The 24,179-nt window shown below is 30.4% G+C and overlaps 2 protein-coding genes across 4 annotated transcripts in view; both read right to left on the bottom strand.

The window, feature by feature from the left end:
- Nucleotides 1–24,179, bottom strand: part of LOC124494542 (DNA-binding protein SMUBP-2-like) — a 102,972-nt gene that overhangs the window by 50,813 nt on the left and 27,980 nt on the right. The window lies entirely within an intron of this gene.
- Nucleotides 37–24,179, bottom strand: part of LOC124494763 (uncharacterized) — a 64,734-nt gene continuing 40,591 nt past the window's right edge. For all 3 annotated transcript variants that reach the window (XM_075728982.1, XM_075728984.1, XM_075728983.1), the window contains 2 exons: nucleotides 4,279–5,374; nucleotides 37–4,226 (listed from right to left, as the gene is read on the bottom strand). In XM_075728982.1, the coding sequence (XP_075585097.1) occupies nucleotides 1,098–4,226; nucleotides 4,279–5,374 (4,225 nt within the window). In that variant the 3' untranslated portion in view covers nucleotides 37–1,097. The remainder of the gene's footprint in view (nucleotides 4,227–4,278; nucleotides 5,375–24,179) is intronic.

Below are 24,179 nucleotides of genomic sequence, written 5' to 3' on the forward strand. Positions count from 1 at the left end.
GTTAATCATTAAACGTGAAAATTTTAAACGGACCATAATATTTGAATTTGAATTTAATTTATAACTTTTAGACAGTGGCACCATCTTTCGAGGATTTACATTGAAAAAACAGAACAATTTATTTTTATATTTGATTGAGGAAATGTAGATGTAATGTGAATATTTTTTTTTTTTTTTTTTTTTTTTGTAAATAAATCATGATGAATCCAGAGACAATAAATGTGTGTGTGTGTGTGTTTGTATGTTTATAATATTGTGAATTCATTGTAGATTTACAATGGCAATGATATTCATTCAAATAAGTGATCGATTATAATTATAACAACAAAAAAAATGAAAGAAATTATAAGGGAAAGAAAGATTATAATGGATAAAAAAGATTATAAAGATTTTTTTTTTTTAATAGTCATCATTTGGAATTTGGAATGAATATAAAAACAAATTAATCGAAATACAAAAATTTATATATATTGTGAAATAATATATTAAAATTGTGAAATCTAAGCAGAATATTTTTCAAATTACAAAAATTTCTGTAATATGAGAAAAAATGTATCGAATATAGAGCTACATTGGTGACAAGATTCTTGATGATGGAATCGAAATAATATTTCGGACAATTTAGAGGGGAAAAGCAGCAACTTTTCTCTATACAAACAAACAAACAAAAACACACAGAATAGTGAGAAAAAAAAGTGAGATGCATGAATTGACAGATAAACAAAAAAAATGTAAAACTTGAGATTAAAATGCCTAATATCAAAAATGTTTTCCATCAATTGATTGATTTAAAATTTCGATCAAAGTATTACCGATACGATGATGAACGCGCGCATTTAATTGAATGAAAATGTGTGATGGCCAAAAAAAAAAAAATAAAATCTGGACATATGTGCTGACTAGAGGATAATCAGAGGCAAACCAAAAGCCGAATGATAAAGACCAATATGAAAATGTGTGAAACTTCCCAAAAAAAAGATTTTTGAATAATTTTTAAAAATTTGAATAAAAACAAAAAAAATTACAAATAATTTCAATGGCGAATTTTATAAATATCGAAAGATGGATTGTTTGGTGGTTTTTTTTTTTTTGGTGAATCAAACCTCAATCGGATCTTCTTTTTTCTCTTTTTCATTTTTAATTTTACTATCAGATTCCAGCTCATCATTACTATCATCCATGTTACGTGAACGTTTACGATGTGATGGCAATTTTTTACTGACTTTTTCTTTCTTATCATCACATTCATAATATTGGTCTTTGTCTTCAAGATCTTCATTTTCATTGCCTTCTTCATCCTCAAATCCTTCTTCTTCAACAATTAATTCTTCTTCATTCTCTATATATCTTTCATCGTCATATTGTTGTTTACGTTTTCTTGAATTTTTAGAAACATTTATTTCTTTTTCATCATCATCGACTAATGATTCTTGATCACCACCTTTATTGTTAGTTGCAATCGTAGACGAGATTGTCGTCTGAGGTGATGCTGTTTCAACATCCAATTCAGATTCAATATCTACACCACTAACATCGTCATCAACGGAACATGATTCCGCTCCACTGTTTATCGAACATTCTTCTTCCTCATCATCGACATCATCATCAACATCTTCATCTTCATCATCTTCGATCATAGTTGCTTCGCTATTATTACCATCCAATGATCCATTTGATTTTTTATCCGCTGAAATTTTTTTGTCACTAAGATCCACCAACATATCTAATGCCGATGGATTGCCATTCAGTTTAGGATTCATTTTCCATGCATTTGCCAAGTTAGGTAGAAGCGGATATAATTTTTGCAATGTTTCCAATGTGGGATTACCTGCTGCTTTGGCCAGAACATCGTCCAGATTTTGACCACCACGATTTATAGCGGCAACAACAGCTGCAGCAGAATGTGAATTTCGAAGATGATTGTTATTGTTATTATTATTGTTCATCACTTTGCCCATAAATGAACGAATCTCTCCAAAATAACTTTCATCTAATGGTAGATTCGGTTGCTGTTGTTGTTGCAATCGTAAAAATTCTTTAATTCGATCTGGATCAACCATAGTGGGTGGATGAGATGACTGTGATGTTTGTGATGATAATGCCAATGTTTGTTGGTCGCTTTCATGTTTTTTCAAATGTCGATCCAGATTAGTTTGCTGTCCGAAACAACGATCACACAGGTGGCATTTGAATGGTTTCTCTTTGTTGTGAATATTACGAACATGTCGTTGTAGATTCGATGAAATTGAAAAAGATCGTTCACAATATTTACATTTGTACGGTTGTTCACCAGTATGTGTTCGAAGATGTCGGGTAAGATTAGCTGAACGTGGAAACATTTTGCCACAGTAACGACAAGCATAACGTTCTTTACCGGAACGATGAGATGTCAATGGATTCGGTGGAACGATTTTAGTAGGCAAATGCGGATGATGGTGACCAGAGTTGAGGTATCGATGTTTTGTAGACGACTGTTGATGAATATTTGAAGACTTCCCTGCTGATGTTGATGACGCTTTTGTTGTTGTTGTTGTTGTTGTAGTATTCGTTGAAGATGAGGCCGCATTTTTCATCATCGTTGGCGATTTATTAATAGAATTTGGTGAAGATGATGAAATGGGAGTGGCAGCAGCAGTAGAAATAGTCGATGTAAAGGTGTTATTAGCTATAGCAGCACCGCTCTGTTCGGATGATTGAACCGGAAATCCATTTGAGTATCGATGCTGACTATGTGGATGATTATGATTCACAACCGGAGCTGATGTATGATTGACACCTAGAAACGCCGATAGGTTTGAACCAAGAAATGAAGACGATCCGGGTGAATGATATGATGAAGACGTTTTCGATGATGGAGATTGCTGCTGTTGATGCTTTAAAGGCGTTTTATTGCTCTGCTGTTGATCTTGAATCAACTTTTTCATCGTTTGAAAAGATTCGAGCCATGAATTTGATTGTTGTTGAGCAACTGATGTTGGATTTGATGGAATACGTGATCCAGCTATTCCATAAGGTGACGATAATTTTGTAGTTGCTGTTATTGAAGCCAAAAATGGATTATCATTTTGATTGTTTCCGTTACCACCATTTATGGCCTGTTTATTTGCAGTGTTTGCCATCAAAAATCGATAATGTTCTAGAAGAATTTGATTCCAATCAAATTGTTGGGCATTCATTGCTTGTTGCTGTTGCTGTTGAAACATTGCAGCTGCAGCTGCTGTTGAAGGATCCATAGCAGCCGCAGCAGCAGGATTACCGTAAAGAAATGCAGTTAACGCTTGCTGTTGTTGTCGGATAAGATGATCATTTGCCGATGATGACGATGATGGTAATGATGAAGAACCGAAATGTTGTGCAGCCATTGCAGCGGCCATTGCTTGTTGTAACATTGCGTTATTGGATGATGCACTAGTCGTTTGTAACAATGAATCCAACCCTGTTTTATGATGATGTTTCAATGCTATCGGATTCATTGTTGGTCCAAGACCAGATGGTGAACTCAAATCGAGTGGTTTTTCATCTGGATTATTTCTTCCGTGTTTTTTACCGTTATTTTCATTGGTAGTTTGATCAAGAAAAGAATTGATCGAAAAGTTGGTCGACTTTTTTGTTTTTGCTGGTTCATCATTAAGACTATAAGTCGGAGAATCTTTACCAGTAGCATTTCGATGAAATAATTTCGATTGAATTGACTGTGCCAATGCAGCGGCTGTTCGGAAATCAAAATTCGGAGATGTAATACCACCAGATTCAGCACTAGTGTTTGTCGAACCGAATGGAAACATGTTTGAAAATGATTCAGTGGCAGACAAGTCTTGATGATGACTAGTTGGTGAAGAACGGCGATTATGATGACGATGACTATGATTATGTTGTGATGATGGTGGACGTCCAGACGATGTTGTCGACATTTCTTTCTCTTCTTTGTCTAAATTTATTTCTTTTGTTCTCTTATTACCGTTACTTTCTAGCTCGTTCGATTCTTGATTATCGCTTATCGATTCTTCTAAGGATTTCAATTTTAGATTGTTTTCCAATTTACTTGGTTGCTTTGGATCACCATTCAAAGAGACAATTTCTTCTTCAAAATTGTTTGAATCTCCAGAACGTGATGAAACTGAAGAAGAACGTGATGAAGATCTTTCTGTTTCGTCGTCGTTTTTATTATCCAATTTATTGTTAACGTTTATATCAGCGTCGTCAATGGAGTTTTTGTCATTGAATTCCTAAAATTAAAAAAAAATATGACAATATCTGTTCAAATTAAAATTGACTTACCTGTTTGTCTGAAAGTTTATTCTCAACCTGATCATTGAGAAATGTTTGTTGTAACAATAAAGGATTAAGTAGATGGCTAAAAAGTGGATTGGCAGCAGCGGCAGCAGCGGCTAGAGCAAATGTTTGATTCTGTAGATTTAATGGCGAATTCTGAAATAATTGCAACAAATTTGAATCAATGTTATCATCGGTAAGTTGTGGTGAATCGGTACTGTTCGGAAAGAGAGAAGAAGTAGTCAACAAACTGTTTGAGATGCCAGATTTTTGTTGCTGATTTGCTTGGGTAGATTTTTTTCGAAAATAATCTTCACAGCTATTTCTTGATGCCGTCGAAGTTGTTGGAGAAATTAAAACACCGGTTGCTGTCTTGGAATTCGGAGTTGAAGCGGAATTGGAAGCAGAATCGTTACAAAATCGTTTGTGTTTTGTCAATGCAGTTACAGTTGAAAATGATTGCGAACAGCGATCACAACGAATTTGTAATCGGCAGTTAGCATGCATTCGTTTGTGGCGACAAAGATTCGAAAATTGAGTGTAAGCTTTCGAGCACACTTCACAACGAAATGGTTTCACTGATGAATGTATATGAGTGTGTTGTTTTAACCCGGAACTGGTAGCAAATGTTTTACCACATTCAGGACATGCATGAGCTCGAGCACCTAAATGTTGACTACGAACGTGTCTTTGTAAATTAGATTGATCAGTAAAAGATTTACGGCAAGCTTCACACGAATAACGACGATTATGATCATGGGATGCTTGATGTCTAATCAAATTTGAACGCCAATGAAATATTTTTGTACATTGATCACAACGATATTCACGGTTTTCGCCCTCATTAGGGTCTAGCAATGAATTTCGTGAATCATCATAACGGCCATTTGAATCATTCGATTCTTCATCATTTGGTGGTTGTTCATCATTTTCACCATCATAATAATCATCATCCTCATCAGCAAAATGTTCGGAATGTGATTTGCAGCGTTTGTTATTAAGTGATGAATCTTCGTTTTTCAATTCGTTTTGATCTATTTCGTCATTGGATTTTCTTTCAATATCACCATTATTGTCAACGAGTTTTGATTCCACATCGGAGCTATTTGTTTGAGAAAATAAAAAAGAAGATTGATCAGAATTTCGTGGTAAATTAAAAATATCAGTTAAATATCTGGCAGCTAATTCGCATTCAGATTGGCTATTAGCTGGTTGATTTTCTTTAGACATTTTTTCATCGGTCATGACAAAATTTTCTTTCAATCAGTTTGAATTAAATTGTGAAATTTTAGACGAAAAAAAAGCGGATAATTATATTCACAAATTCAACAATATTTGAATGCAAATGATAAAATGACTTGCAAAAAAAAAGAAACAAATCTAACAATAACAATAAGAATCGAACTGTTATAATTGTTTTAAACATCGATCGTCGTCATCATTTCGAACAGACGAAAAGTTCTAATTTCTTTGTAAAAAAAATATGGGTATCTTTACCAATCATCTGTTATTATTAATAGAAAATTTAATGGATATATTTTTATTTGCCGATAAAAGGAAGTTTCGTAACACAAAAATCACAACAAATAAATATTAAAAAAAAATCATTATAAATTTACACAAACTTGAAGCAGATACTTGTGTCCACTTGTCTTTTTTTTCAGATAAGTAATTGCTCCAATTTCTCTCTCTCTCTCTTTCTTTCTCATCAATTAAATTATCTTTAAGGTAAAAACAAAAACAACAACAACAAAAAAAACTTTCTCTTTCAAACAAAAAAAAAATAAGCTCACAAATTTCTTAAAATTCAGTTACCATGATTGAAGAACAACATAGTGGTGGCATGTATGGTGTTAATCTTTTAAAATTTATAATAAGATTATTATTATTATAACCGAATGAACTGTATAGTTGATGATTAATCCTTTTTATCATTGTCAGACTATGACTTTATGTTTAAAAAATTTTATCGGATGTTTTTTTAAAATAATTTGCAACTATCCTACTCACAATAATTGTGATATATTTACACATCCAAAAGAAATGGATTGATTATTTTTCGGTGATGAAAATGTGAAGATATATGAAGAAAAACAGATAATTTATGAATATTATGTTGATGTACATCATCATAATTTGATGAAGATCATCTTCATGTTAATAAATATCATTTATCTATCGGGCAAAAAAAAACAGTCACAATTTTCAATGAAAATAAACATCATGATGATGATTAACATTAAATTTTATTTTGGCTTTGATTTTAAAACATTCACATTCTATTCATTGTTAATCCTAATCGAATCACAATGATCATTATGATTATATTAATGGACAAAATAACTCGTTTCATCGTTCAAATTCAAAATATGTTTTGATGAACATCTTTATATTTTTGTTTCATTTATTAAGATGTATGTTAGTTAATTAGATCTTTTTTTTCGTCGGCATAGAAAAAAAGGCGATAAACATCGATTCATTAATTTGTGAAACTATAATAAAATGTTTATAATAATGATCATTATTGTTATGATTATGGATGATGATGATGATGATGAACGCGTTGACGGCCGCTGCATCATTGTTATAATTACTAAATGATGCGAAACAAAACACGAATCAACCAACAAAAAGGCGAGGTGTTAATAAATCGTATAATAATGTAATAATCAACAAAAATGAGACGTTGTCTTTCCATCATCATTCAAAACGATGGACAATTGTATATGATGTTCAAATTCGAACGGAATGATGGATTAATCGAAAATAAACGTACAACAACATCCGATGAAGATAATGAAAGCGAAATAAAAATCATAAACTCATTCTATCAAACAGGTGATGATACTTGCTCACTAATCGGAAAAATAGATGAGCAACGAAAAAAAAAACATTAAACGGAGACTTTACAAGTGAAGCGAACACGCATACATTTCCATATTTTTCACCATTTTCAACATCCAATTCGCGATCCGAAAGGATGATAATTTTTCAACACCTATGTGAATATGAATGAAAAAAAAACTTTGACAACAAGACGATTATAATGATGAGCCGGGTGCTTGTAACCACGAAAAGATGTTTCGCAGGCGACCATCATCATCATTTATAATATTCACACATGATGATTAACATTATGAAATTTTTTTTCAACTCTCAAATTGTATATCGTCCTCAGTTTGTTCATTCTTTTGATGATTTCCTTTTTGCTCTTAATTCTTTAAACTTATTTATCTTTCAAATAGCTTTTGTTTTTAATTTTGTTCAACAACAAAAAAATAAAAGTAATGATCTGATCCGATTGATCGATTCGATTTATTATTATGATGATGTTTTCAATCGTAGGGGACATTGAACTAGAAATCGAAAGGGGACAAAACAAAAATTAGGTCATCCAAAAATGTTCAAATGAGAATGAAGTTCCAATAAGTTCCATGAAGTTAAATATGTTTATATTTACTTGAAATTATTTTTTCCTTAATTTTATCCTATAAATTTATTGATTGTAATTAATCAGAAAAAAATTATTCCAATTTTTTATCTTTGGTAATAGGTAATAAACCTGTGGCATTTTGCAATGAACATTATTATTATTATTATTGATTGTTGTATTTCATTCCACTCCTTTTATTTCTCTTTAAAAATATGATTTCAAATTTTTGTTTTCAATTCTACCAAAAGAGTTGAATCATATATTCTGATTGCTGAAATGAAAATTAGAACAAACATACACTAATGAAATTAAATGAATGAATGTGTATGGTAAATGATGAGAAAAAAAGAAATATGGAGGTTGAATCCCAAATCAATCAATGTGTCAACGTGGCCATTCACCACCACACTAATGTCCATTTGTATATGTATGTGTGTGTGTGTGAATTTCGTAGTTGTATCCATTTATTTATTTCATTTTGGATATCCATGTAGAATCTATCTTTCCATATGAATGAATATAATTTATTTTTGAATAAAAAATGTCAAAAACAATAAAAAAAAATTTGTAAACAAACTTGAATGAAATATTTATATGCCATATTTTGATTTTAAACAGCACATTTGTACATATAATTTGTTGTTTATTATATATCAATTTTTTATTGTTGTTTTTTTTGTAATTATTTTCAACGATGATGATAAGGAAGATTTTCAATATTTACTGGATGGAAGTACTCATTTGTATACAAAATGCTTATCATCATTTATTATTACCGATACATTAATCCTATACAATCTAATTCATGTGGAATGATCAGGTTATCTTTTTGTTGTTGTTGTTGTTGTTGTTGTTTATTTTCCTAACATTTTCATCATCATGTTCCATCAATTTTTGTCTGATCTGATGATGAAAAGAGGAAAAAAAAAGATTTCGATTAATCCTGTATTATTTTTTTTTTTTGAATAATCCTAAAATGGATTCGAAAACAAGATCAATATCTTTTAGATATATAATGAGAAATTTTTTGTTTTTTTTTTCTCAATTCACATACTGAAGTAGGAGAAAAATATTTCAGTTAATCGATTAAATGATAAATTTGATTGGATAAAATCATCATTTTGTGATGGTCATCATATTCTCAAAGATGGAAGCGTTTCGATCATTTTCATTTAATGATTCGCCAATATATATTTTAAAAATTCGAGTTTCATTATTGTTGTCAATTTCAAAAACCACGAAATAGAAAACAAAAGAAAAATCAATCGAGCAATGATCATGAATTGGAATGATGATTCAATACAAAACAAAAAAAAAATGGTGTGAATTAATGAAAGATTATCGAGCCACCTATAGAGTATGTGTGTGAATGATACAGATCATCATGATCATGAATGTGAATACAACAAAGAAAATGATCATGATGACTTTATTGGCAATGATGGACAATGATGATGATGATGATGATTATTATCATCATCAATAACAGCAAAAGAAATTGAAATCATTTTCATCACGCCTTTTTTTTCTCGGACACGTCGTACAGATTCATTCTCAGATGATGCATCGTTACTACTATCGTTGTTTTGAAACATTCAGTTTCAAATAACCAGATCCATCATTATTCATCATCATCGATATATGTTTTTCACTTCATTGCTCTTCATTTTTCACATTCAAAAAAAAAAAAAAAAATATTATGAATGACAATAATACAATTCGAATAGGATTTTTTTTCCAACATTCATTCATTCACTTTTGGATCGATGAAGATAATTTTTCTTCATCTTTTTTTTTCTTTCTTTTCTGTACGAATACAACACAAACACACGGACACATTCAAATGTGAATATATACAAACCGTATCATCATCTAGTCAGGCTGTCAGTCAATATAAAAAGTCTTAACAGTGAAAAAAAAACTGGACTTAATGTAGACAATAACAACAACAACAACAACAAATAATAATATTTTTTTCACTTTCTTCAAAATCCAAAACGATAATGACAGCGGACATTTAAAAGTCGTAAAAAAAGTGAATGAAAGCAACAAAAAAAAAAATAAAATAAGAAGTGAGAAAATGTATGTTATATTTTGGGCGTCATCATCATGATCATCACCATCATTATTCAGTGTGCATGCATGTGTGTTTTTCTGTTTCAATTGAATTCAATGAACGAGTTGCAATCATGAAAATATGAATTCTAACAACAACAACAACAACAACAACAATAATAATTGATAAATATAAAAAAACGCGCGATCTTGATTGCTCGTCTTTTTTTTGTCGATTTGAACAATAAATAATTGTGATGAATGAATGATGATGGTGATAATTCTAACTAAAGTAGCCAAAACAATTTAATAATAATAATAATAATGGTAATGAAAATAATATGACGATTATAAAGGTTTTTTTTATTGAAAAAAAAATTTCATCCTCTTATAGAATTAGTTTGTGTATAGATCATCATCGTGACAATCATCATCATTTCTATAATAAAAAAAAAATTGTGGTTGACCGCGAAAATTGAATGAAAAAAAAAATGTCATCCCTGTTTTGTCTTCATGAGAATTGAATTGTTATAAACAAACAAACTGTTGAATAATTGAACACAGCACAATTGGGTAAACAATGAACAGAGTAAAATGACTGAAACAACAACGACTTGACTTATTTTAATTCTAAACTCAAACTCATATACACCACCAACAATCAATAATTACATTAAACATTTTCTATTCAACAATCATATTTACAACACTCCCCCTGTTGAATAGAAAAGATAAATGACAAAATCATTTGATAAATTCGACGTCCATTTTCTTTTTCCATTTATTTCTGTTCTCTGGATTATCTGCTATCTTGAATGCACCAGCTGCTAGACAGAAAGAACGCAACACTTCCAAACGTTTTTCACATGCTGTATAATTTAGGTTTCCCGACTTGAGCGGTACATCCGGTTTTGTTGATGTTGATGCAGTTTCACAACCATTGTCTTCACTACTTAGATTTTCACCATCTTCATTTGATTTTTCATCTATATTGATAATTGCGCCTTTATTCGTTTCTTTTCCAATATTCTTCGAATGACATTTCGATGTTTCGTCAAACACAACTGATGATGACAATTTAATACAATGACGTTTTGGACAATACACTCGATATATATTTGACCCGTTATATCCGACCATAAAAACAGATTCGGACTTCGATGAAAATTTGTCACCATGCTTAGAGATCCAGCTCTCTCCTTGAAACACATGAAGATTTGAAACATCAACAGATTTACCGTATGGCACAATATTCTTTGAGTTTAAATTACGATTCACCGCATAAACAACATGATTTAGAGCTTCGTCCCATAAATACTGAGGTAAACCACTATTGTTGAGAATCGCCACTGCACGTTCAGAAATTGTTCGAATGAATCGTTCGGCTTTTCCATTATACTGAGGAACACCAACCACACCTAATTCATGTATAATTCCACGATCACGGAAATATGATTGAACATTCTTCGATGTGAATTCAGATCCATTGTCCGAACGAACAACCAACACGTCTTTTCCAGTATCAACTTTGATTTCATTGACAAACAACTTCAGCTTATCAAGAACTTCACTTCTAGTTTTCATGAAGCCAATTTTCATATACAAGATGATGAATCATCAACAGCCAGTAGATAATATTGATTGCCATGAATCGAAGGTTTTGGTGAAAATAGTAAGGAGTGACGACATCAATGAATGGACCCCGTGAGAGGGCGATCGAGATAATGAAAAAAGCAGCGTGGTGTGATCACAGAGCCGCAGTTGGTTTTTTGAGCAGAGACGACGAGGAAGAAACAGAAAGACGACGACCGACGATCAGACGAACATTGATTTTTTTATTATATTCATTTTTGTTAATATCGACCCCACATTTCATGTTATTTTAATTTCATGTGTCTTCAAATTTTCGAATTGAATAAAACTTAAACTATTTGTATCAGTTTCATGTAACCTCCAATGTCAACATACAATTTCATTCCAGGAGCAATATTTTCATTGACAGAAGCAACTGGTTTGTGACTAACATCCGTCATTATTTCTTTTTTAAAAAATTGATTTTTGGTTATTGCTTATTGCTTTTAGTTCATTTTGATTATGCACTTTAATGTCTAGTGACGATAAAAATTTTCAACGTCCATACGCTACAAGATCAACAGGTCCTGCTCCGAATCCGATAATACACGAACAAAAACAAAGACAAAAGAAATCGAAGAAAAAAGTTGAAGTTCCATTGATAACATTCTCCGGAGACGAAATGGCTAATAACGACACAGAAAATACTACCCCAGTGGTCAGTCAACACATTACATTGCGTTCACCGTCATCGATTTCTCTACCAAAAGATGAAACTGTTCCTATCGATCATGTTATGGCTGATAAACAAGTTGGGAACGTAGAAGTTTTCAACAATCAGGGTTTTGCAACTTATAGTGAAACTATCCCGTTTGCTAAGGCTGATTGTATTGATTCTACTGATGTGTTCACCAATTTGGTACGTGGAAAATTGGCTTTGCCTTTCCCGGCGTTCCCCGTCGACACTACGCGAACCAACATGAATAATCACGAATTTTATATATGGTTCTGTCAAGCTTCTGGTATGGGTTACATCCTGGATCGTTTAACCTTATCTGCCGAAAAAGTTTCATCCGAAAATGCTATGAGATATGGCATTGGTACCTTGGTTACTTACAAAGTTAGTGGAGTAACTGTGTATCCAATGTCCGTGATTGACAAAGTTACATATGCTGTTTTGAAGGCAGCATATCCTGCATCAGTAATGACAGAAAACTTGTGGACATCACATAATAAGAGTCAAAAATTCTCTTATTTAGGTACTATCTTCAATTATACCTTTATGACACGAACTTCAATGACTGTTAGTCAGTTGATTTCTTATTCATATGCAAAATTCTGCTTTGCCATGATCGGCAAGGAGCCATCAACATCCACTTGCAATTTGATCAAAGCCCTTACTGGTGCTAAGGCTGAATTCTATTTTACGCCTGTTGAAATTAATGTATGGGATGATATGACTTGCATCTCTACCGAAAAGAAACAAGAGCTATTGAAGTCCATGTTTCGAAGACCCAATGATCTAACGGAACTCTTGGAGATCCTGTATAATCGGTTTAAAACATACGGATTAACATCAATGGTGACAATAACCGAAGCAATCGACAAGTTTCCCACTTTTCCATGGCAATCAATCGCTTCCGAGTGGTATCACTACGAAATGGAAAAATACATGGCAGCCGCGGACGCTGTTACTGCTCTCGAGTTTCCTGCATTGCATAAAGATGTATTGACATCGCATTCTGTCATGGGGTATCGGAACTTAGCCTGTTTTTGCGCAAAAGTGCTCGAATTCAGTGGTGTGAACAATACCCTCCGCAATCATGAAGGGCTGAAACGCGTTAGATTGCCCGATGATCGTGTCCAATATATAAAAGGACTTGTGGCATCTCCCATCGTATCCCGAACTCAGGGCTTTTCTCAATCAACATACGATCGTTTGAAGAAGTATTCAATGAAATTGTGTGGGACCAACTTTGATCCAAATATTGCTGCCACTCGCCAGGCCGCCATAGAAGCAAAAGCCCGTGAGCGTGATGAATTAGAAAAAGCACGAATGCAGCAAATGTTCCAACAATTCCAGCATCAAGCAGGATCGAGTGCCACTGAACCATCCACTTCACGTGCACAAGGTTAAACAACCTTTTTTTTGATTTCTTTTCCACATTTTTCATGATACATTTTTACTCCCTTTGAAATTTAATTTTTCTAAAATTTTGACAATGTCAACCGGACTTTCACACGAACGAGTTGCAATCATGAAAATATGAATTCTAACAACAATAATAATTAATAATAATAAATATAAAAAAACGCGCGATCTTGATTGCTCGTCTTTTTTTTGTCGATTTGAACAATAAATAATTGTGATGAATGATGATGGTGGTGATAATTCTAACTAAAGTAGCTAAAACAATTTAATAATAATAATGGTAATGAAAATAATATGACGATTATAAAGGTTTTTTTTATTGAAAAAAAAAATTTCATCCTCTTATAGAATTAGTTTGTGTATAGATCATCATCGTGACAATCATCATCATCATCATTTCTATAATAAAAAAAAATTGTGGTTGACCGCGAAAATTGAATGACAATAAAATTGAATGAAAAAAAATGTCATCCCATTTGTCTTCATGAGAATTGAATTGTTATAAACAAACAAACATCATCATTATCAGTTTATTTATTTTTGTATATAATTCTTTTATGAAAATTGATTCATCCATTTTTTTTTTTTTTTTTGGAATGTGTTATGATAAAGTGAATATTAGAATTCCACCATTACAATCATCATCATCATCATTGTAAAAACAGTGGTCATTTTATTAATGGAATTTTTAACTTTAATTTTTATTATTATTATTATCATCAATTCGTCAATCTGTCTATCGCTTCTTCTACTTGTTCTTTTTGTTTCTCCACCCCGTGGTTTTTTTCTTGTTTTTTTTTGAGACCATTTTTTTGCAAACATAACAACAACAACGACAACATGATGTCTGATGGCTATGATTGAGATGATGATGATGATGATGAGTTAAAGGCCAATCATTTTAGGTGGATCCCCTGTCGCATTCATTCATTCATTCATCCTGTTCCAAGCCATTCCATTCGTTTTTTTTTTTTTTGATGTTCATTTAATTGTTGTTGCCTCAGTATTAGGCGTCTTTATCTGCACCACACACAAACAGACAAACAACAAAAAAAAACACTACTTTTGAAAGTTTAATTTTTTTTTCTTTTGATGGCCATTGGCCATAATCAATGGATCAAGAAAACAAAAAAAAACTAAAACAACCATTTAACAACAAGAAATGAATCTTATATATTCGAATGTTTGTTACCAATCTTGTAGATTTTAAATATCTTCTTTCTTTTGTTCATCCTCTTTTATTTCTATTGATAATTTATGTTTGTATATGATCGATAATATATAAATCGAATCAGATAATTAGATTAACATCTTTTTTTCATACAATTATACATACATTTAAGCCAATGTAAGATCTACGAAAAAAAACTTTGCCCTTACGGCCAATGGAATAGTGATAGCAAATGAAATAAATCAGATCTTTGATGATATAAAAAAAATTAAATTGAATTAGGTTGTTGAATGTGAAAAAAAATATAATTTATAATTTCGTCCCTTTCATAATTAGCAAGAAAAAAATGGAATAATAATCATTCTAATCAGCCTACTGAATGAATATAGGAATTGAAACGATATCTTCAACAACAACTGATCATTATAATCTATGAATCTTTGGAAGAAAATCACAATATAATATAATACAGAATGAGCTGTCCGATCCTGAAATTTTTTTTCTTTTTATTATTCAAATTAAAATGGTGGAAAATAACAGTGAAAAAAGATGGAAAAAAATATCACAATCATCATCAACACGTTGTCGAAAATCTTCCCGTAATTGATGAAATTGTCATACTAGCGCGGTTACTGTTTCCCACGATCGTATTTCAATTTTTTTTGTCTATTCTTTCATTTTGGTTCATCAAAATAAAACTTTAGGAAAAAATACATAGATCATGTAGTTGTTGTTGATTATGATGATGATGATGACGATGATGATGATGAACGGCCAAGAACTAAGTCAAAACGAGGAAAAAAATTATCAAAATCGTAGATCTTTTCAAATAATTGGGCGCCATCATCATCATCATCATCATCGTCTAGTATCCCGTTGGTAGATCATACGAAACAATTTCATTCATATGATTGCTAGGAATGAAGAAAAATCAGCCAACCATTCAATTCAATCCAATCCAATCACATCTCTAATCATCATCATTTTAAGCTTAAAAGTTGTCATCATTATCATCATCAATTTCATCGACATACATATATAAAATGTTACTCTAATTTTTTTTTTTCATCAGTAAATATTGTCATCATCATACAATTTCGATTATTGTCATTTTCTATTCATTCATCTTTGAGATGTTGTTGATGATGATAATAATTAGACATCGATGATTTCAATACAATCAAATGAAATAAGCTTTAGGATTGAATGAATATCACGTCCAAATTGTCAACTATTTTATTGTATATGTATGTGTATGTCATAAAGTTTAAAAGTAAAATTACAGAAAAAACATTCAGTCATTCAGGTAGTCATCATCATATAGATTGTCATATTAATAGATGACGGATGACAATAATAACGAGCAAGTCAACACAAAAAAATGTAACGTATATCAAAAGAAAAAAAACTTTACGAAAAACGACAACAATAATCTACACAACAAAATATCGATATATATGATGATGATGATGATGATGACAGTTCCGTTACGTGATAATAATAAAATGAAGATAATAATAGATAAAACTTTTTCTTTTTGTTTTGTTTCACTTTCGATTTCGTTAAAAGAAAAATAATCCAAGACCTGTGTAAAGCTGTAAAAATTGATTGTGAAAATCAACAATGATATCAATGATTGAATTAGGTGTTTTTTGTTTCAACTAGCGAAGATGAACAACAAACACAAACTCATAAATTTTTATTTTTTGTACAAAAAAAATTGATGATCAAAATCGATTTTGTGACAATCGAATTTTTTTTCGAACAATCCATCATAGCATCTTTTTTTCTCAATCACATTGTATTGATGGACAAAATCAAAAACTGTCACAAAGATATCTTTTGAAAGATATGACGTGTCCAGATATGTGGATATCGTTGAGATATAATAAATTTGACACCGTTTTTTTCCAGGTATTTTGTTTTGGTTGTTTGTTGATGATGATATGACGGTTTTTTTTCACTAAATATAATTCTTTTTCAAGCTCATATCAAAAAATGGTGCTATTAATTTTTTTTTGTCCGTTTTCTTTTCTGTAGTCACATATCACGAACATTTTGATCATCACATCAGACTATGATGAACGTATCCGTGAAATAAATACAAAAAAAATCTCGCTTTTTCTTTTGATGATTGATCGATCTCTTTATGAACGGTTGTGATTGCAAGTTTCATTTCTTACTTTTGTTTCTGAAACAATCGTTTTCGAATTCGAATAAATGATGTGAATAATTGAGATGAAAATGTCCAAGTTCAAACTAAACATATCATTGTTGTTGATCCTTTTTGAGAAAAAAAGTAAAAAAAAATTTCCATCTCCTTTTTTATTCACTTTGACGATATATACCTTTAATTTGATACCGGGCGGTCCAGAAATTTTCTCTGATTGAACTATCGACCGATCAATGAAACGTTTAAATATCAATCAGATTGTTTTTCATGGAAAAAAATTTCTCGGACAGGAAATTTGTAATATTGAATATCATCATAATTAAAAGTTAAATCACCCGGTCATTATATTGTTGAATAATAATAATAATAACGATGGTGATAAAACAAAACTATTTGCTTGATTTCATGAATCTGAAAAAGTCTCTTAACCCAGATTGATTAACTCAACAGAACATCGACAACAAGAAAAAAAAAGTACGTTTCAAGTTATTATTGTACAACAACAATATTTTAACGTATATTCTGCAATTAAATTTTTGAAATATCTAGCTCAAATCATTGAGACACTTCAAATATCAACGATGGCCATTCTATTTGATTACAGCACAATCAAAGAAAATTTATCTAGTTTATGGGTTTATTTTTCAAATTTGAAGATGATACTGCTTCTAATCATAATTATCATTATCATTCATTCATCTAAGGTACAATTTTAAAAATTAACAAAAAAAATATCTTATTGATACTGAACCCATTCTAGATAGTGATATAGTGATAGAGAAAGAAAAAAGTGAGGGAAAAAACCACCAAATAAATGTGTAATTTTGGTTTTCAAAAATGGTTTCTATCCACAAAATTTATATAGTATTTTGGTATGTGTTTGTGAAAATTGAAAATTATGATAAAAATCTAAATAAAACAAATAGCTTGAAATAAGCAATGATGATGATAATGATTTTATTTTCATTTTTTTTTTCACAAGCTTTTTCAAACCAAGATGCGTACACATTCTGTATTGCTCAAATAATTCGTGTGATGATTATTGTGGCCATGATACTGATGATGAGCGTGATATGTGTGTGTGTGTGTGTGTGTGTGTGTGTGTGATGACCATCGAAAAAAAGAAGAAAAATTTCAACAGTTTTCTTTGCAATTTTCAAATCATCATCATCATCATCCAAACTATCAATATGTTTATCTATTGCATTAATTCATTTTTCTTTTATCTTATTTTTCAATAAATAAAATGAAAAATAACACAATCTGTTTGTATTTTATTGAAAATTTGTTTGTCACCATTATCAATTATCATAATCACCATCGACATTATGGTTATGTTGATTCATTCAAAAAATGATGTAAAAAAAAGAAGAAAAAAGGCTTTAAATGAAAGAAACAAAAAAAAAAATAAGTTAATCCAAAAAAGCTATTTGTAAAAATTTCGACAGTTTATAATTTGGATAACAAACACAAGATCTGTATATGATAGTTATATGTTATTCAATATGATATACATTTCATGCCATCAGTTTATCTATGAAGATGCTTTTTCATACGAGAAAGATAAACGATAATTTTTTGTGTAAATTTTCAAATATATTTCGACCATATCAACAACATTAACAAAAAAAAAAAAAATGTAATGATTGTACGTCACAAACAATCAATCCGAAAACAAAGAAATATTACAATCTCGGATACACGCATCATCAATGACACATATGATAATTTTTTTTTTTTTTTTTTTTTTTTGTTCATCACTAACCAAGTATCCTGTATATTCTTGTTTGTTGATCGATGAATTTGAATGTTTCTCTAATTAACAATCAGATAAAACAAAACAAAACAAGTAACGTTTCTAGCCAACAATGATAATGAAGACATCATCATTTTTTCCAACACAAAAAATTGTGAGCTTGTCAGAGCTATAGTTGGTATGATGATGATGATGATAGACACTAATCACATCATCATAATCAATGGTTCGTCCGTTTTGTTTGATTCTAAAAAAATCGTTACAGTTTATACATAGATGGACATACGAAAAAAAAACAAAATGATGTGATCATTCTGAAAAAAAATTGTCTTTTCTTTTCTCTGGTTTGCCCTGATTCACATCCATTTAGGATGTAGAACGCACGAACACATTGAACCGGATTGACTTACTATCACTAGAACTTGTCAAATCAAGAGATAAAAAAGGAAAACTGACAGAAAAACAATCTTATAAAACTCAGGATAATAATAAAAAAAAAATTGTAAAGAATTGTGATAAAATGGTAAATGAAGATGTCGACCACAATGATGAGAAGATGATAAAATAAGATTGTCATAATCAAAAGAGAGAAAAAAAGCCATTCACAAAAAAAACAACAACAATCTAAAACTCATTATTGACGAACCATTGGGGGTCACACATTTAGTAAATGATCATAGAAACAATACGCAAATAATGAAAACAACCGTAACAAATCTATCAATCAAAATCAATACATTCGAATACAAACAGAAAGTCTAGTAAATTGAATACACGCGAACAAGATCCTAAGATCTGTTTCCATCATTCATCTTAGACAAACAGATGAAAAAAAAGAAGTTTTAAGAAGTAAGTCACGCGACTTGATCATATATCTATGGGTAAATAACACAACGTAGCGTGAGAAATATAGGGTGACTTTTAAATAAATTTTATTTTTGATTGACATACAAGTAAAGTGATCACGGATGAAGATGATGTTGATGTTAATGTTGAAAATAAAGTCAGGTAGCTTTTTTTTCGGTGAAATTTATCTATTTCAAACTGTTGAAATGTTTTTATTTGCAATTATTTGATGTTTCAATGTATATTGAATGTCAAGTACAACGATGATGATGATAAAATATTTTGATGATATAATAAACAAATGAACTTAAACTTAACAATCAAATTTTGTTATTTAACAAAATAAATGAAGTATATATTAAACAGAATTAATTTTTGGTTTTGAAATAAAACAAACAAACAGCGATCATCATATGGTCCACTTGTTGTTTGAACACTTGTTGATTCTGTGCATGTTCAATGATGAAAATATAAAACAATAATTTTTCAAAATGACACCAATGATCTTTTATGGATATTTATTTAGAAATTAATTAGTAAAAAAAACGGTAGTATGAAACGGATCAGTCCGAACAAAATAAACAAACAAACTAACAAACAAACAAGATGATATGAAACAAAATGAATGAATGTATGAATGAATATGAGTGGCCAGAAAAGAAATATTGAACAACAACAACAAAAAAAAATACAAACATATGAACATATAGGTAATCACCAACAAACACGTATACGTTCAGTATGTGAAAAGCCAGAAAAATGAAATTTTTTCTTCTCCTAGAGAAGAAAAGAGAAACAACATAAATCGATGATTGCACACGAACTGTTTATTATGAATGAAGGTATGAACAACGAAATAAAACAAAAACAAAAACAAAAAAAAATGTAACGGTAACAACCAAAAAAAAAGAAGAACACACACGAAGTTTTTATCATTTCGTTCCGGGGGTTTTGGTAACTATGAGAAGTGATATCTTGTTTGGTGGTCGATTATATTTGCTGCTAATATTTTGTCTTAACATCAATATCATAATCAAGGTTCATCTGTGTGAATGTGTGTGGTATTGTATATGATTTTTCACATCAGAATTTCAAGATAAATCAGATCAAAAAAAAAAAGAAAAGAAAATCAGAACGGAAGGAAGTGAAAAAAAACGTTGATCAAGATAAATGATAAATACATAAACTTTCAACGATGATAGACTAGAGAATTGTTGATTATTCAATATTTGATATGAAAAAAAAACAAAATAAAAACATAGAATAGTATCAAATCTGATCAAAAAAAAAAAAAAAAAAATAAATAAAAATAAAAATCGAAAGTGATCATCTCACAAATGAACACAAATAAAATGATGAGATGATGAGTTTAGTAATGAAAACCAAAAAAAGCCGTTCATGGAAAAAACCACGTTCAACATGTTTGTAAATAGAAGAGAACAGAGAAAATAGAACATAAGAAACAAAAAAACGATTGATTGAGCGCCCAGCTTCTGTGTTTCATCATTGAATATATGTTCATCATCATCATCATCATCATCATCACATCATCATTTCAATGTGTGTGTGTGTATTTGTGAGTTCCAAAGTATATCCATTCCTTGTTGTTGTTGTTATCATTATTATTATTTTCATTCTGATACACATGGCGTCATTCATTCATTCCGTCTCCTCCTCCTCCGCCCAACATCATTTCTTCTTCCTCGATATTTTATGATGATATTAACCACCACCACCACCACCACCATTAACAAGACGACAATCAACGATGATCATCGTATTCATCATCATTCGTTTGATTTAGTTTCTCTTTTATTTTATTTTTTTGGTTCGATTATCAAACACACACACACACACTCTCTCTATTCAATTTTGATCATTATTATTCGTTAGCCGATTGATCAAAATCTTACAGGTGAGAGATCTCTCAATTTTTTTTCTTTGCATTTGTTATCCATTGTCGATTTCTCTTGATCTAGTAAAAATATTCAGTTCTGTTAATTTTTGATATATATTTTTTTTCTCAAACTTATTTGAAAAAAAATTTATTTTCTCTCTCTCTCTCACTCTCCCATTCCTCTCAATATATTTCGCCTGTTATAACTAAAAAAAAAAACGATTTGGTTTCTCACACTTGTTTCCAAATTTCACCAAAAAATTACCATTTGTATTTGGACGAAGAAAAAAAAACAACCGTTATATGTCGAATGAAAACAATAACAAGTTGTTGCTTTAAATCGATTGACAATCAAAAAATTAAAGAAAAACAATCACATTTGGAAATTGGATCATGATTTTTTCTAAATATTATTATCAATTACTGTATGTGAGGTAGAATTTGTTAAATTATTCAACAGAAATTTTTTGGTCACAAGATATACATGATGATGATGATGATGATCAATTTATGATAAAATTTACCGCTAAAAAGATTTGTATTGGTTGCCAAAAAAGAAAATAATTTATTCTGATAATTTTCAATGACCGGATGAATGGATTTGGTTTATCATGTGTGTATAGAAACAAATTATATTGTTATCGATTGATTTTCGATCAGTTTCATTTGAATTCAAAACGATTGAATCGATCCAGTTTTTTTTTTGCTTCTCAAAGAGAAAATTTTATTTCATTCAAAATGATAACTTGTTGAACATATATTAAATATGGTGAAACAAAAATCATCGTTTTTTTTATGCCTCATATGTTGATGATGATTAGTATGAATATATACTATAGCCAATGTCTATAAATGAAAGTATAATCAAACTAATCTACTACTACCGACTACTGAATGCGCAACATCAAATAAAACTATCTTGTCTCTCTTTTTCTCTTTTTTTCCTAGTAATCACTAATCATCTAATTAATCATCACGAAAAAGTTATTATATGATTGAATCAAAAAAAAAACGATGAAACCCTTTAATTTGTTGCCCATTTATACACATTTGCAGAAGCTTGTCTCTTTTTTTTTATTCCACATAATCGAAACTCACTTTAAGAAATCAGCTATTAGACAAATAGTCGAAATAGAAGAAGCATTGAACGAAACCCGATGAAATTTTTTTTTCTTTTTTTTTGTTAAACCATTCACAGGATCACGATTATCGATCATCGATTAATTTGTCGACAAATTATCCATTATTGGCTGCTGTATTTATTTGTGAATTGATTTTTTTTAAACAAAAAAACGTTCATATTGTTTGTGACAGTTTCGACTAGATAGAATTCAATTCATTTCATAGTAAATTGAATCATTGAATTTAAACAAAAAAAAAATGTCACACAAATGTTAAAAAAAAACGAGTTTAGCCATAGACAAAATGAATGATTATACAGAAATTATAGATGAAAAACGTACACCAGAAATTTTTTTTGAATGATGAATAATATGAGAAACGATAATCAGAGTGTGACATGTCTCATATCACTTGTATGTAAATAGTTTTTATTAGCTTGACCAAATTTTGTTACCATATGATGATGATTGACTTTAAATTGGACATATGAAACTTATAAGAAATGCTAAACCAAGGCAAAATTTTTCATCCGAATAAAATATGACAATTTTTTAAAATCAAAATAAGCAAATGAAAATCAGATATATACATAGATGCGCAGGCGAGATCTTTTTTTTCATGGCTGATAATAATAATGGTACCTGTGTGAGATTTTTTGCTTTCATTTTCATATTTTTGATGTATGTGTGTGTGTGTGTGTTTCAAGCAATTGAATTCTAATCTATCGATCCATTGACAAATTGATGATGATTAGAATCTAGCAGCATCAATGTTTGTGTGAGAATCTGTTGAGAATTTGATTGGATTTTTTTTATACTCATTTTATTTTTGTTTTTTAAAACAATCGTTTCATACTATTAAAAAAAATTATACTTGGACGACTGGATTAAATTGGTGAATCGATCAGTCGAATGTCGATTTACATGATGATAACTATGATGAGAATGATGATGATGACGATGATAATGGTACTAAATGTTTGTATGGCTTATGATGATGACGATGATGATGTAGCGATGTTAGTGAGGATGAATAGAATTTGAATTAGTGAATGAATGGATAGATATTTTTTTAGATGCTCAAGGCAAAGGCGTTTGCCAAATATAAATACATTTTGTAGTAAATTAAAGAGTAGAGAGTGAAAATCAACTGATACGGTATGCAAAATCGGAAAAAAATTAATGGAAAAGAAAGCGAAAATGTTTGGTGTTTTGATTTCTAATAAAAGTAAAAAAAAAACATGAAGAAAAGGATGCGATGGCCACCATTCATTTTGGCTCGTGGCATCTGCTTTTTTCTATCTTTCTTTCATATTTGCGTTGCATCTAATTGTCTAATTTAGAGTTAGCTTGATGTTTGTATATTAAAATATCATACAATAAATAAATGAAAGAATTTTTCCCAAATTAAAAACAAACGATGCCCATAAGATAAGAGAAAGATTCATCAAGAAACGCCTTATTTTGTTTATCATAAATTTAGTTTAAAAAAATAAAAGGTAATACGAAAGCAAAGCAAGCAGAGGGAGAAAAAAAAATTGATCCTACATTCTTGCCATACTATACCGTTATTTCAATTTCAAATTTTTTTTTCTCCTCGAATTTATCAAGAAATCGAATATAAAATTGAATTGAAATGAATTTTTTTTTCTTGTTTCATCCATTCGCCCGCGCGCAAATTATGATGAATCGAAAATGCTTCTGGGGTGCTTGCATGGTATAATCATTGAT

The sequence above is a fragment of the Dermatophagoides farinae genome, chromosome 3 (assembly GCF_024713945.1).
Source record: "Dermatophagoides farinae isolate YC_2012a chromosome 3, ASM2471394v1, whole genome shotgun sequence".
Lineage (NCBI taxonomy): Eukaryota > Metazoa > Arthropoda > Arachnida > Sarcoptiformes > Pyroglyphidae > Dermatophagoides > Dermatophagoides farinae.